Genomic DNA, 13,499 nt, shown 5'->3' with positions numbered 1-13,499 from the left:
TCACACCTGGTGAGAAATTCACAAATACCTGGCAAAAGAGTCATTGCCACCCACCTTCTGTGGTGACTGGGAGAGAAATCTCCATGCAGGCTGCAGACTGGGCTTTCCTGAAGGGGGGCCTGCCAGGCCCTCGGCGGTTTGCTCTCGACACATCTGCACTGGAAAGGCGTTTGCCTGAACTGCAGCTCTGGGAGGTTGGGCTGGTACAGTGACCATTCACGTGATCTGGAAAGCGAATGCAACAAACGCTAGGTAAAGTGGCAGCTCCCAAGATTCAGAATGGAGGAGAGATGTGTGTTCTGATACTTGAGAATGGGTTAAATCAAATCTTCTGTGAATAACTGCTGATTTGTTTTATCAACCCATCGCATGTATGTAGAAAATAACTCACCACATCTTTAAGGTATAATTTGAAAAAACCCAAGGGCCACAGAACTGGTATGTGTTCTTAGAGCTGCAGATCCCACAGCATTTTGCTGACCTATGCACACAGGCATGTACCAAGGTACTGCAGGTAACACTGGCACCTGCTGTTGTGTCTCCTAAGAGATACCAAGTCAATTTGAGTATTTTCTTTCCTTTTTGTTCTCATAAGAACTGCAAGTATAATTTACTTCAGGGTAGAATTCAGAGCTAGACATCTTCCCTGCCAGACTCAAAGCTGCAGGAAACAGGCCACTGTAATTTGAGAGAATTACAAAAATAGCCATAATATTGCTAAGTATTTTATTCTTTATATATCACATAGATTTATTTTACTTCTAAGGAAACTGACTGCTGAACAATTGATTTGTCTGCAACAGCTCTATAGAAATGAGGCCATGGTCAATCAGCACAACGCATGTTGCTGTCTCATGGGGTGGGAAACAAAACATGCCTGCCTCAAACTCTTACTGCATTCATCTGTTCTTGGTTAACAGGTCTTTAAACCACAACATCCATTGATCAGGATTTGGATCAGAGTTCAGAATTGGACTGGACAGTAAAATATTCATGTGGTATTTTTCTTCCTCTCATGCCAGGCAAGACAACATAAGGAGAATTACTGAACATAATTTCCCCTTCAACATGTGAAAGGATACACACCCAGGTATAAGTGAATTATTTTTGGTCAGCAGGTTATTTTAAGTAAACAGCAGGTAATAAGCAAAACAAAAGTTCAGGTTCATGCAAGCACACTGAGGATTTTGTTCAAAACTGTAAAACCTCAACACTGTAGGTAGGGACAATCTTGGGGTTTCTGCCTTAATTTTAAATGTTGGGTTATTTATATCTGAGAATTATCTTAGTCTTCAAGAGTCTGCATTTAAGTATCATATTCAGTCAACTCTGTTTGATTTGTATTGTATCCAAGGAAAGAGGAATGTTCACGTACCAAGATAAATTTATTTCTTGGTTACCATGCCACAATAGCACCAGTGCACATTATGAAAAGCTATTTCTATATTCCCTCAATATTCCAGTCCTATACTGAATACAGTGTACAGAGTGGTACATGTAGCCTTTGAATGTGCAAGCCACATCCTTTCCATGTGAAAAACGTTCACTCTTAATGAACAGAAGTGGAAAAAATGTACAGAATTATAGATAGGAAAGCAATTTAGTATCTGTACTGCGTAACAAAATAGCTCTGTAGGTGACACAACTTCCATGGTTCTTGTCATTTTTCCTTAATACATGGCTATTAACTGAGCTAACAGCAGATATAAAACCGATGTGGATGACTCATTCAATTTTTAGTTAGGAAATTTTCCAAAATTTGCTGGAACTGTTCGTATATTTCAGCAGAAAGTCCTTGGAGATCAGGGGCTTCGTTCAAGGACACAGGCTGAGTGTTCAACCTCAGCAACAGACACATCCTCATCCAGCTGCTTCCTTTCTTCAAAATTCAGTTTGTGGGAAGGAGTTTCAGCATGATATCTAATTATCTCCAGGGAAAATCCTAGGAAGTGGTGAGGAACATAACAGAGTGAAAAAAAATCATATTCTATAGAAACTTGAGCAACACTTGTGAGTCCTCTCCCCTGAGCATTGTACAGAATGGCCACAACACATCCAAAGCCCTGCTCACTATGCCTCAGCATAAGAGAAATGCTGCTATGTTTCTCTAAGTATGCTGGCTTGTCTCAGTTACCTTCAGAGGCCCACATGAAATCATCATTAGGATCTGGGCACCTAAATCCCTTTAGCTGTTTTGACAATGCTTTTTTGAATAAGCAAAGCCAGTTCCTGGGAAGAAAAACAAAAATCACGTCTCGTCTCAGCTGTAGGGATATCCCTTCAAGTACTGAAATTGATGAAATATTAGTGGGTGCTATAACAACGAGCAGAAGAGGGATTTTAGTGATCAGCTACAAACTTGTCTTTATTTTAAGACTGTTCTGTTCCTCTGATTAGATACAACTTTTAAAAACATATCCAAGAAGAAATGCAGGTCTTCAAGCCTTAGTAGAAACACAGGCATTGAACAATGAGTAAGATAATTATAGGAAACATGACTGCAATTTTTTTTTGTGGAGAAACTGAAAAGAATCCAGCAGATAAAGACCACTCAAATCTATGAGAAAATTCTATGTGTGCATTTAAAAATTCTCACATTTTTTAATGTTCTAAAGCCTGTGATACAAAACAATTCTAAAGAAAGGTTATGTACTGTTTAAGAAAAAGGTTCCTTGCTGCACTGTCTGAAGAAAGATGAAGTGTCCAAGAAAAGTGACAAGAAAAAAAATAAGTACTACTTTCTACAGTGTACTTTCTAAGGGAGAATGAGAATGTTCAAGCCTTTCAGAATGACTGCAATGATTTACTACCCCTCTGAGGCCTGAGTCACCTGATTCTCCTTTGCCGTGACAGATGTCTCCCAACCACCCCAAAGAACACGTACAGGAGGCTTGTAAAAACACAGCTTTTTTCCAGCTTTGTTTGATTTGTAAGGAAAAGCAACATTTTCACTTTTGTCCTTGCTGGATTACTGCTTTTCTCATATGGCCACTGGGGCTCTTCTCAGCTCAGAAATATTAATTGACATGGAGCATTGGTTGACATCAGGGACATTAATGTTGGACTTAAACAGCAATGCACAGATTGCTCTGTGCTATTGACACAGTAGTGCAGCAGCTCCTCACTCTCTCTTCTTCTGCAGGAGGCAAAGAGTTGTTGCTGAAGAAAACACTGCACAAAAGATCCCTTTTCCACCACTGCATTTTCCATCACCTCCTACCCCTTGGGTGGAACTACACCTCCAACACCCATGGGTGCTGCTGCCCGTGAGGTGAAGGGAATTAGAATTACCCTCTCCAATGCTCCTGGATCCCTTCAGCCAGTCCCACACTAATGTAATACATTTGGGCACCAGGGTTTAGTGGGGCTTATCCTTGAAGCAGTCTCCAAATTGTGTAAGAACCATCCCACTATGCCAGGGGAATAGCCTTGTCTACACTCTGTGGGTAGTGAACTAAACGGCCAGGGCTCAGTTTATAGCTATTCTAATCATTAATTTAAAAATATAGGGCTCATGCAAGCCATTGGAAGTAATCATAGGCAATTACCCCTTCAGACCATTTATACTAATTTAACTGTATTGGTTTAACAAAGCAGTAAATCGTGGTATGTATATATGATGTATTAAAATATGTAACAGGTCATGACAAAATTCTGTAACATTCTCCATGTGCTGCTTCTACAGTGCAGTTAATGTTTCTATGCCTTTGTCTGGGCCCATGGAATTAAAACTGCTTACCCATATGAATTAAAAATGCTTTATCTGTTGCAGCTACCAAACACTAGCACCATTCAGTGCCCTGTGCACCCCACAAACTGCTTGAAAAAAGAAAGAACTGCGCTAGATGTGAGGCAAGAGTGTCAGACAAAATACCAGCAGGATGATGAGATCAAGAGGAACTGAAGAAGTAACAACAGTTTCTGTGAACCTGATGAAACTACTGAGAGATGCGATGTGCAACATGACAGCAGCAAACCTGCAGGCAGCCTCAAATTAAGCCAATTTTTTGAGGTATGTTGTGCAGGGAGAATATTCTATATACACATGTGGATTTTAGTTTACACACAGTAACATGTATATCCTACACAACCTGCCTGATTACAAACGGAGAACTTCTAAACAACTTGGTGACCCCTGCAAAAAAGCAAAAGAGACCAACAATTTACCAGTAAAAATATGAGTACTTGTTAAAGTTAAATGTAATGAAAATGTCAGTATGAAAGAAGCACTCATTTGCAGTTAGTGCCTAGCAATTTTTTATACTTGACACAAAAAATCAGGAAAGAATATGAGCAACCGATTCTTTCAGTTCTAACAAAGGGATAAATTCAAACCAAAAACCTAGCTGAAAACCTTCTTACTAATGATTTGAGGGAGGCTGAGACAAAAAAAAATATAAACATCCATAATTAGAATCATTATAATATCATTTTAAGTTGTAAGGAAGTAATCAATAAAAGAGAAGATGAGAACCAGAAGAGAACCAGAGAAATGCTTTAATATGGAGCAGAAAGAACCTGAGAAATAAGTCTTAGAGAACCTTCTCAACAACTGTTGAAGAATACAATCTTTACTGTTAAAGTGAAGAAAAATCCATCTGTTTCCACTGGGGGATTTTCTGTGTATTACCAATAAATTAGATTTTGAGTAATGATTATGATGGTGACTAACCTTTATTTTTACACAGCAAAGAGATACACATTTGAATTAAGAAAAAAATAGAATCTTAAAATCATTCAAATGGCCCCAAGAGCTGTCTCAGCTTTGTCTGTAAATAATCAAAGGTTCCAGAGGCTGCTAGCTACCTAATCTAAGAACAGAAAAGTAAAGTATGATAACAAGGCAACTCTCTCCGACTCTGTCTGAGAGAGTTCCCTCCCCGGATTGGCCATCAACCATAAACATCCAAGCTGGGCCAATGCAGACGGACGTGCTGCATTCTACAGCAGCAGATAACCATTGTTTATGTCTGGTTGCTGAAACTCTCAGCTTCAGCGGGAAAAATCTGAGAGAGGATTTTTCATAAAGAAATGTCTGTGACAATAATCAAAATTAGTGTAATTGTGTGAATATTCATTAGTGAGAACACAGGCTGATACCATAACATATAAGAATTTTAAGGAATTTGTTAAAAAGAAATTTCCTTCAAAAGTCAGAAACACAAATTTCCCTTGGTGCAGTTCTGTCAGCCAGGCAGGAGAGAAGGTGAAAGCCCTGGCAGAAGAGGTTACTGCAGATGCACTGCCAACAAAAATGTGCATTTAACATCATGTCTTCATCAGTTTGAACAGGAAGGAAGAGTTGCCCTAATGACATGCTGGTAGAACATCTAGGTCCACTCTAACACTACAATATGCTGTCATTGTAACAGTCTGCCTGTATAATGTAATGGTATTCTGCCTGTGGTAACAAAATCCTATCATACACTTGGTTCTAAATCCACTATGCTTTTTGAAAGCAGGTGAACAGATGTATTTCTCAGAGAACCAAATTACTGGGAAGTGGCTGAAAACATTGAGTGCATTGTCAGATCACTGACAGATTCTCTTTTAAAACGACTATTTTTTGCCTGAAATTATGAAAAAAAATGAAATAAAAATAAAAAATAAACACTCTCCAAATGAAAAACGTTGAGAATACATTAACATTTGTCATAACATCACCTCTATGTTATCATGTCTGAAAAATTGAAACTTTGCAGTGCAAATATAAAAACAAATCTACCTTTCCTCCCACAGAATTGTGGAAAAATTTTGGACTACTTGGATCTAAGTCTGCTCCTCAGATTCATCTGCTGAATTTCTAGTGATCACACCACACTGCTGGACTGTCTCAAAAAGTACACAGCACTCAGTGTGCCCCCACAGAATAATCCAACATAAATGGTTGCTATTCTTTGTGCAATAAACAGGGAAACATAAGACAGAAAACTTGATTGAATTCTGAAACATAAGCAGGAAACATAATAAATCCTGGGCTGCACAGAAGACAACACTGGAACATGGAAGCAGAGTGGATGGACCACAAGATCACCTGGATATCAACAACTTGTCCTGAGCACCCCTTAGTATAGCATTGCACCTGCATTTTCACCATGGAAAAAACTGGCATTCATTCTCTGGTTTTAAAAATGAAAAATGTTACAACCTGAGAGGTGAACAGAGACCTCAGAATGAAAGAATTCAGACCAGCCAGTACCACACCCTATATGTGTTTGCAGTGCTTGAGAGGAGTGGAAAATGACTTACCTTTGAAGTCCTCCATAAGGAACTCTTCTTTATGTAAAACCAAAGAACTTGGGAACAGTGAGTACCTGTGACACTGGAGCCTAGCCAGTTGCATGTCATTTTGTTATTACCAACTCCTAAATGTATGATGATCTTCACTGCTTGTTTTGTTTTTCCAGCTACCAAATTTCATTGCCTTTCCTTTGTGATGAAATTTAACTGTATAACTTATAATCATTTTAAATTAGGGTATTTTTGTATAGTTTAAGGCACTTACCTTTCCTTTTAACTACTTGCTTGTAAAATTCCCAAGTAGATCAGCTTGTTGTATTTTTTTTTCTCATCTGGAAACATTAGAAGTTAGAACACAGCCCGTTTCTGCTGTGAAATATAGCCACAGACTACATGTATATTCTGCTATAGTAACTGAACTATCTTGTTGCTTTTTCAAAATTCTGGTAATTCGGACTGGTAGAGTGCTAATATATCCATTAGATATATAGGTTCTCTTTTAAAAATGTTTGACTATAAACATTCTCCTACTTAAGGAAGGAAAAAACTGGTGCTGTCATACACTTGACCTTCAGAAGATTAAGATACTTTTGTCTAGTAAGGTGCTCAATACAGAATATCAAAATCCAAGCCTCAAGATGTGAAATAGCCAAAAGACTAAAGTTTTAAAACCATTTCTGTAAAAGTGAAAGACTTTAGTCCCCTTCATGATGTTTTGCACCTTCATAGTGATCAATCTTGAAGTAGAAAATGCAAAGCTCATCCTCCACAGACTCAGCAAGAGCATAAGCAGCTGTTTGAGGGCTGAAATCCTTCCCCTGTATTTGGCATTTGCCAGAGTGCAGATCAAGTGCTGTGAGACCTGACTGGGCACTGTTCTGACCTACCTGGTGGAGCCTGACCTGCTGTGAGAAGGATGAGGGTCTAGACAACCTAGACCTGTGGGGTCTAGAGGTCCCCTCCAAACTTGATTATGCTGTGATTCTGCCTAGAAGCGGAGTTGAGATGATTCCTCAATTCAGGTGGTACTTTCAGACTGAGAAGGGGACAGAAAGTTCCTCTACCCTTCTGGAAGGAGACATACGCTGGACAGTCCCTAAAATCCTTATCAAGCAAAAATACAAATAATTTCCAATGTATACACTGCCAAGCATTTAAAGAAAATCATTGGTACAGCTGGATGTCTGGGCTGCCTTTTCTACAAAGTCATACGAAGGAGGAAAGCAACTCAAAGTTTCAAAAATTCTGAAATGTTCTTTAGCCTTGTAAACAGAACTATAGATCCAGGTAAATCAATACAGAATGCTCCATCTAAAATCTACCAGTTTGTCCAATGCAGTAGTAAACAAAAACAGTTTAAAAGCTTCAAAATTGTGTGAGTGCCTAGTGTCTGCTGTAAATACTTTGAAAAATTGAAGCAAGAACTGCTATAACCCTGTTGCTCATTCTTAAAATGGAAATGAGGTTTCATTTATTCAGGTACTGTTTCATAGGCTTGGGAGCATCCAGGAAGTGCTACTTCCCTGTCAATTAAATGCAAACGCATCAAATGATGGATATTTTCATACTATAACTCTATTACCATATACATAAATCAAACAGATTCCACAAACCTCATCCAAAATGGACAAAATAGTACAAACCCATAAACCCAGGTCCTTACTTGCATCCTTACAATTATGTTTTATGAACTCAATTTTCAGAATTAAAGTTTTTGGGCTGTGGTCTTACTGCTTGTAAGTATCTGTAGAAAGCATAGGAAAATATATTACAATTTTGAAGATCACAGCTGAGCAAGAAGAAAAAAAAGACGCCTATTTATATTTGCATTTCCTTTTGTTCTTTCACTAATAAAGTCTAGGTGATGGCATCATCCTTACAGTCAAACCATCTGTTCATAGTAATTCTAGAAAAGTCAGCAGTTACTGACTCCCCCCCATCTTTAGCTATGGCTTGTGTCTAGCTCCCTGTGATCAGCTGGAACCTTTAAAAGCTTTTAGTGAAATGAGCAGCAATATTTTCTAAAAGGAAAATACAAGGTGATGCTTGAAGTGGCCAGTGAAGCAACGTTAGAAAGCTTTCATACCAAAGCAGTTCTATATGTCTGGATATATCTCAGACTCTCCACTTGATTCAATAAAATTAGGATTATCCCCATAATTCATCTCTGTGAAACACTGCAAGGAAATGAAGATGATATGCTCAGAAGACTTTGGGAAACATTATTAGGTTTAAAAATAAAGATCCTATCATTCAGAGCTGCCTCTGAAGGGTAATAGAGAAGCTGTACAGTCTATGCAGCAGCATTGCCACGTCTCCTTTCTGGTCAACTCAAATAAACATTGGGTTGCTGTGACCTGCAGTAGCTAAAACTATCAAGAAGTTTCAATGTATCCCTTCATGTGCCACATCACTCTTTTCCATGTGGAGATACAACATCCACAGGGGACAAGTGCTTCAGCAAGGAGAGAAAATAATCACCACATGAAAATAAAAAGAAGCTGAGATCAACTTCATCAGTTATATAAAGGTCAAAGTGGAGTCCCAAAGTACCTTTAGGTCATGAAAATCCTATTGAAGTTTAACAAGAACCCCTGAGTCATCAGATCACACATTATTCCCCTAAATGACAGCAAACTACTCCCCAGACTATTTCCAGTACAGGCAACACCTCCACCTGAAATAGATTTAACTACTACTTAACCTCTACTATTTACAATTCAAAGCAAAGTGAAAGCAAGGACATTCCACGAGGCAGATCACAAGAAGGGAGCAGAACTGTAAGTTGCCAAATGCTAATGTATGTCCCAATTAGCTGCAGCCGCAGCTGAGAGTGGGCGATGCATCAGCACTCTCTAAAGAGCTGCAAGCCAGAGCCAATGGGACGCATGGACAATATTTTATCATCTCAAAGTGGTGACCTGAATATCTTTACAAGAATTGTGGGCTAAAAACTATTGTTAGCCCCTGAATATTCAGACTATGGGGACAATCTCAGGCAACAGCCAAAGGGTGGATAAATAATCTCCAAGAGCTCTGACAGTGTGGCCAGGATGCTTTGGAGCAGAAGTAACTGAAATGCGGTCATCACCTTTTCCAGGAACTCTCATTTAAATGTAGCTCCTTATATTGAGAGAGGCTCTTCCCAGCCTGTTGTAAACTGAGCAATCTATAATTCAGGACAGTTTTAATGGCTAGAATAATTAACAGGAATATTTTGACCTTCTAAGACAGTCATGAATGAGAGCTGAAGGTCTGGGGGGTTTTCAGTCCATTTTCTTTTCCTTTTCTAAACCTCTCTCTGCTGTTGATTATCCATGAGGATCTGCCAGTTTACACATTGAATGTTTCTTCCACGTGCCTCATCCTTAGCTTCTGGGTAATCTGAGCACAGGATATCTGATTGCTGTAGCACTAACAACAAACAGGACGCTTTAGTGACAATTTGATTGCTCCTTTCAGTGCTTATGAAGATTTCAAAACCAATGGCACTCCACTGTTTTCTGCAAGACATTGAACCAGACCTTCTCAGGCTTATTCTAGTTTATACTTATCTTGTTCTATACTATTAAAAATAATGAATACAAGCAAATAAAGGAATGGTAGAAACACGACTACTCTGAAATCAAAACTACAGGCAAGATTCTGCATTCCATTAATTTTCCAAGTTCCTTACATATATCATACATTTTAAATGGATCATTATGCTTCCAACCCTTTCAAGTTAACTTTGTTTAACTTCTGGAGCTTTTTACCCTGCTCCCCTGTCCTTGGGGTTTTCTGGGGATTTTTTTTTGTATTTGTTTGGGGTAACTAAAATATAAATCTGCCTGCAATTTGTCAATATATTCTAGGAAAAGCTTACAATATTGTCCCACTCCCAACATGATTACAGGAAAGCTGATGATAAGGTTGCTTTTTCTCTGATATGCAACATTTTATATATTACACAATAAAGCTGTCACCAATTCTAATTACAATGGCATGCTTCTTTCATTTTCAAAATCCTCTAAATACAGTCTTTTGTCCATTAAGTTATCTTCTGCTTGTCTTATGCTACAAGATTTAAATTTATTTAATGCTATGTGTCCTTCAAGACAACGTACTTTTAATAATACTAACAAAAAGAAGTTGATCTGTAGAGTATGGCTTAGTCTTAAGTCCTGTCCTATGGCTATTTTGATATTCTAAGTATTCACCTTCCCTCTTGATAGCTACCCATTATTTTAGTGATAAATATTAATTTTACAGGTTTATAAGTGCCTACTTCTTTCACCTTTTTTGAGTATTAGGAACATAGCAATTTTCCACTCCAAATTTTGTTTGGGTGTATTCCTCCATTCCCACTTTCTCAAACTTATTTTAACTGAATAATTTTGTACTCTGAAGCCTGCACAATTTTGATTGAATTTTCCAGCAATTTTTCAACATTTACTTACTTAATCTTTACCAGGAGCAATTGACAGTTTTCCAAGTTTCTCAGTCATTCACAAGGTGAAAGACATATTTATATGCCTGGCTTTTGCCTTGTGGAACAAGTGCTACCTTGGTTAACAGGTGCACATGATTCCCAGTGACAGAAATGAAATTCAGCTGTCTTATCCAAGGACATGATCCAACTTTAATTTTTATCTCTGAAAGGACACTAAGTAATGAGGCATGGCTACTTGGCTTTTTCAGTCATCTTATAAGGGAAACTTCCCAAGAGAGCAAAACTAGAAATTCCTTGAGACTGAGAATATTTAAAGAACACTTATAAGAATTTCTTGTGTGAACCACACATTCCAATCCAAATACCAGGAGCAATACTTGTGGATATCCCTTTATGTGGATACAGTGTTGCATGATCTGCTCCTAGCAGTTTTAGGTTATTAAAGATATAGAAATTTTCATTTTAGCTTTTTTGAGGTGAGCTTTTTTGTACTCTCATTATGCTCTTCCACTGAAATATTAAAGCAGAATTGAGAAAAAAGATTACACCAAACTATGTATTTAACAGCCGGCTGAGGTAAGTCTCAAGGAGAGGACTGAGACAAATGACTGATTTCTGATCTGACTTCTCAAACATTCAAAGACACCATAAAATACAGATGTTCAATTGTCTTATCACTGTGGTGGCACAACTCGTACACCAAATAAAGAAAATAGACCAGCGCATGCATTGGGTATTATAGGCAGAGTTCACCAACAACCAGCTTGGAAAAACTTCTGGAGGTTTTCAGAATAAAGTATTACACACACAGTGTGTAATGATTGGCAATATATGTCTACAATGAAATAAACGAATATTAAACAAGCAAAATGCTGAGAGCTGCCAACAGAACTGTATGGGTTAATAGGTGGTTTTTAGAAAGCCTTTTCAGACAAAGCCTCTGAGGTTATTGTGTTATCTCATGAATCAGTTGATAAAATGTTTTGCCAATGAATGTAAGGAAGTTTAAAGCTGTTGGCTTTCGCCTACCGTACCAAGATCAGTCTTAAGATCTGTTGGCAGACTTAACTTTCTTGATCCTTTAACTGAAACAACAGAAAAAGGAGAAAGGCAGTTGTTAATAAGTAAGAAAGAAAAAGGAGCGAGGGAACACAACATGCCGTCTTCTGGTTAAAACCATGTTGCAAATTTGTAGCACTTTTCTTTTAATCAGCATATAAAGGCAGAATAATGGTTTAAATATTTTCATTTACACAATTCAGCAAAATAAATGCAATTGAACAAAGAAGCACTGGGAAAAAAAATTACTCCAGCTGTCAAGGAGTGAATGATGTTTTACACAGCTTTGGCTGTGGGCTGCAATATCTTACCTTGTGGTGACAGGAATGATAAAAAAAGAAACCACAAATGAGATTAAGGCAAATATTGCAAAGGCTGGCTATGCACCATACAAATATTTAAACACCTGCAAACCAATTCAATAAGAAGGTGCAATGAAATTATGAGATCTGATGAAATCATACCTCAAGATAGCATTTGAAAAAGAGAGGGCATATTGTAGAGGTTATGGGGACAGAACATACTGTTGTAATATTATGGAAAGGAAGACAGATTGCACAGAAACGAAATACAGCAGCTTCAGGACATAATGTGGTGTTATCTAGTCATCAAAATTTGCACTCAATTTAGTGAAGGTTTAATTATTTGTTGTGTTCCAATTATGGAAGAAACTGGTAATTTTGCTTCTGTTCAAAAATGTTTTCATTTCCTCACACACGAGCACATTTTCAAACAATGAACACCAGAGAACTGAAATAAAGCATGTCTTGTAGCAGTCAAAATGGCATTAAATTTATCAGAAGAATGCCTTAAGAAATCTTTTATTAATTATTCAGAAGACTTGATTTCCAATTTGGTTATTTCATTTTGTATTCATTTTTTTTTCACATGGTTTTTTGGCTTCTACCCCTTACCCATGCTGTCTGTTACTAGAAGGGAACAATCAAATATTTGTCAACTAATTATTATATTACTATTATTTTACTTCTAAAGAAAGTCCCACATGGTAAGTACCACAGTGACAGGAACATATAAGGAACAAACTCTTTGTAATTTGTATTTAGTAAGCTTTTAGGTCCGAAGGATGCCCAGAAAAGACACTCATTCTTTTAAGTCACAAAATCCCTGAAATAAAAAATTTCTGTTGTATTAGTTTGCAAAGCCTGCAACGTGTCAGAATTAAATATCAGCCAGCACCTATGTTAGGTGGTTTTCTTTTTCTCTTCAGGGATGAGTAGGGGAACCCATGAGGCTCTTGAGCAATATTTTGTTATCAGTAGAACCAGCACAGCCCTTCCAGTAACCCATCTGTAGCCATAACTTTAAATCAGGACATGATGAAGAGGTCTCTCCACATCAGCCTGGCATCAAAAATACACACCCCTAACACTACTACATAAAAATTCTCTAATTTGGATACCAAGTGTTAGGCACCAATGCCCATTTTAGACACTCACACAAAGGGTAGTTTGATTTTCAAACAGCCTTTAAAAACCATTCCATTTATCTGAGCAGATGTCAAATACTCTTTCAGACTGTGAATGGGTGGCTACTGCTCCAGAAAATCAGTGCTCTGCTGTAAAGAAGCATCACTTGTGATATAATCTCCTTTTAGGGGAAGGACAACATCTGGCCTAACCAGCCCTCTGAAAAAAGATAAGCAATTCATAAGAAAAACTGTACGACTCTTCACTAAAAGATTAGGACTTAGAGTAGCTAAATTAGTGCTGTCATCATGCAGTTTTGAGCTTTGAAAATTGGTAGTCTA

The 13,499-nt window shown here is 37.8% G+C and overlaps 1 protein-coding gene across 3 annotated transcripts in view; it reads right to left on the bottom strand.

The window, feature by feature from the left end:
• Window positions 1-13,499, bottom strand: part of STXBP5L (syntaxin binding protein 5 like) — a 184,176-nt gene that overhangs the window by 21,076 nt on the left and 149,601 nt on the right. For 2 of the 3 annotated variants that reach the window (XM_005420578.2, XM_014306851.2), the window contains one exon: window positions 55-225. In XM_005420578.2, coding sequence (XP_005420635.1) covers window positions 55-225 — 171 coding nt within the window. Of the gene's footprint in view, window positions 1-54; window positions 226-11,706; window positions 11,758-13,499 lie in introns of all 3 variants that reach the window. The other variant, XM_031056622.1, reaches the window with a different exon arrangement.

Source organism: Geospiza fortis, unplaced genomic scaffold (assembly GCF_000277835.1).
Source record: "Geospiza fortis unplaced genomic scaffold, GeoFor_1.0 scaffold1, whole genome shotgun sequence".
Lineage (NCBI taxonomy): Eukaryota > Metazoa > Chordata > Aves > Passeriformes > Thraupidae > Geospiza > Geospiza fortis.
Note: the sequence above shows the minus strand (reverse complement) of the source record. Positions and strands in the feature narration are given on the sequence as shown.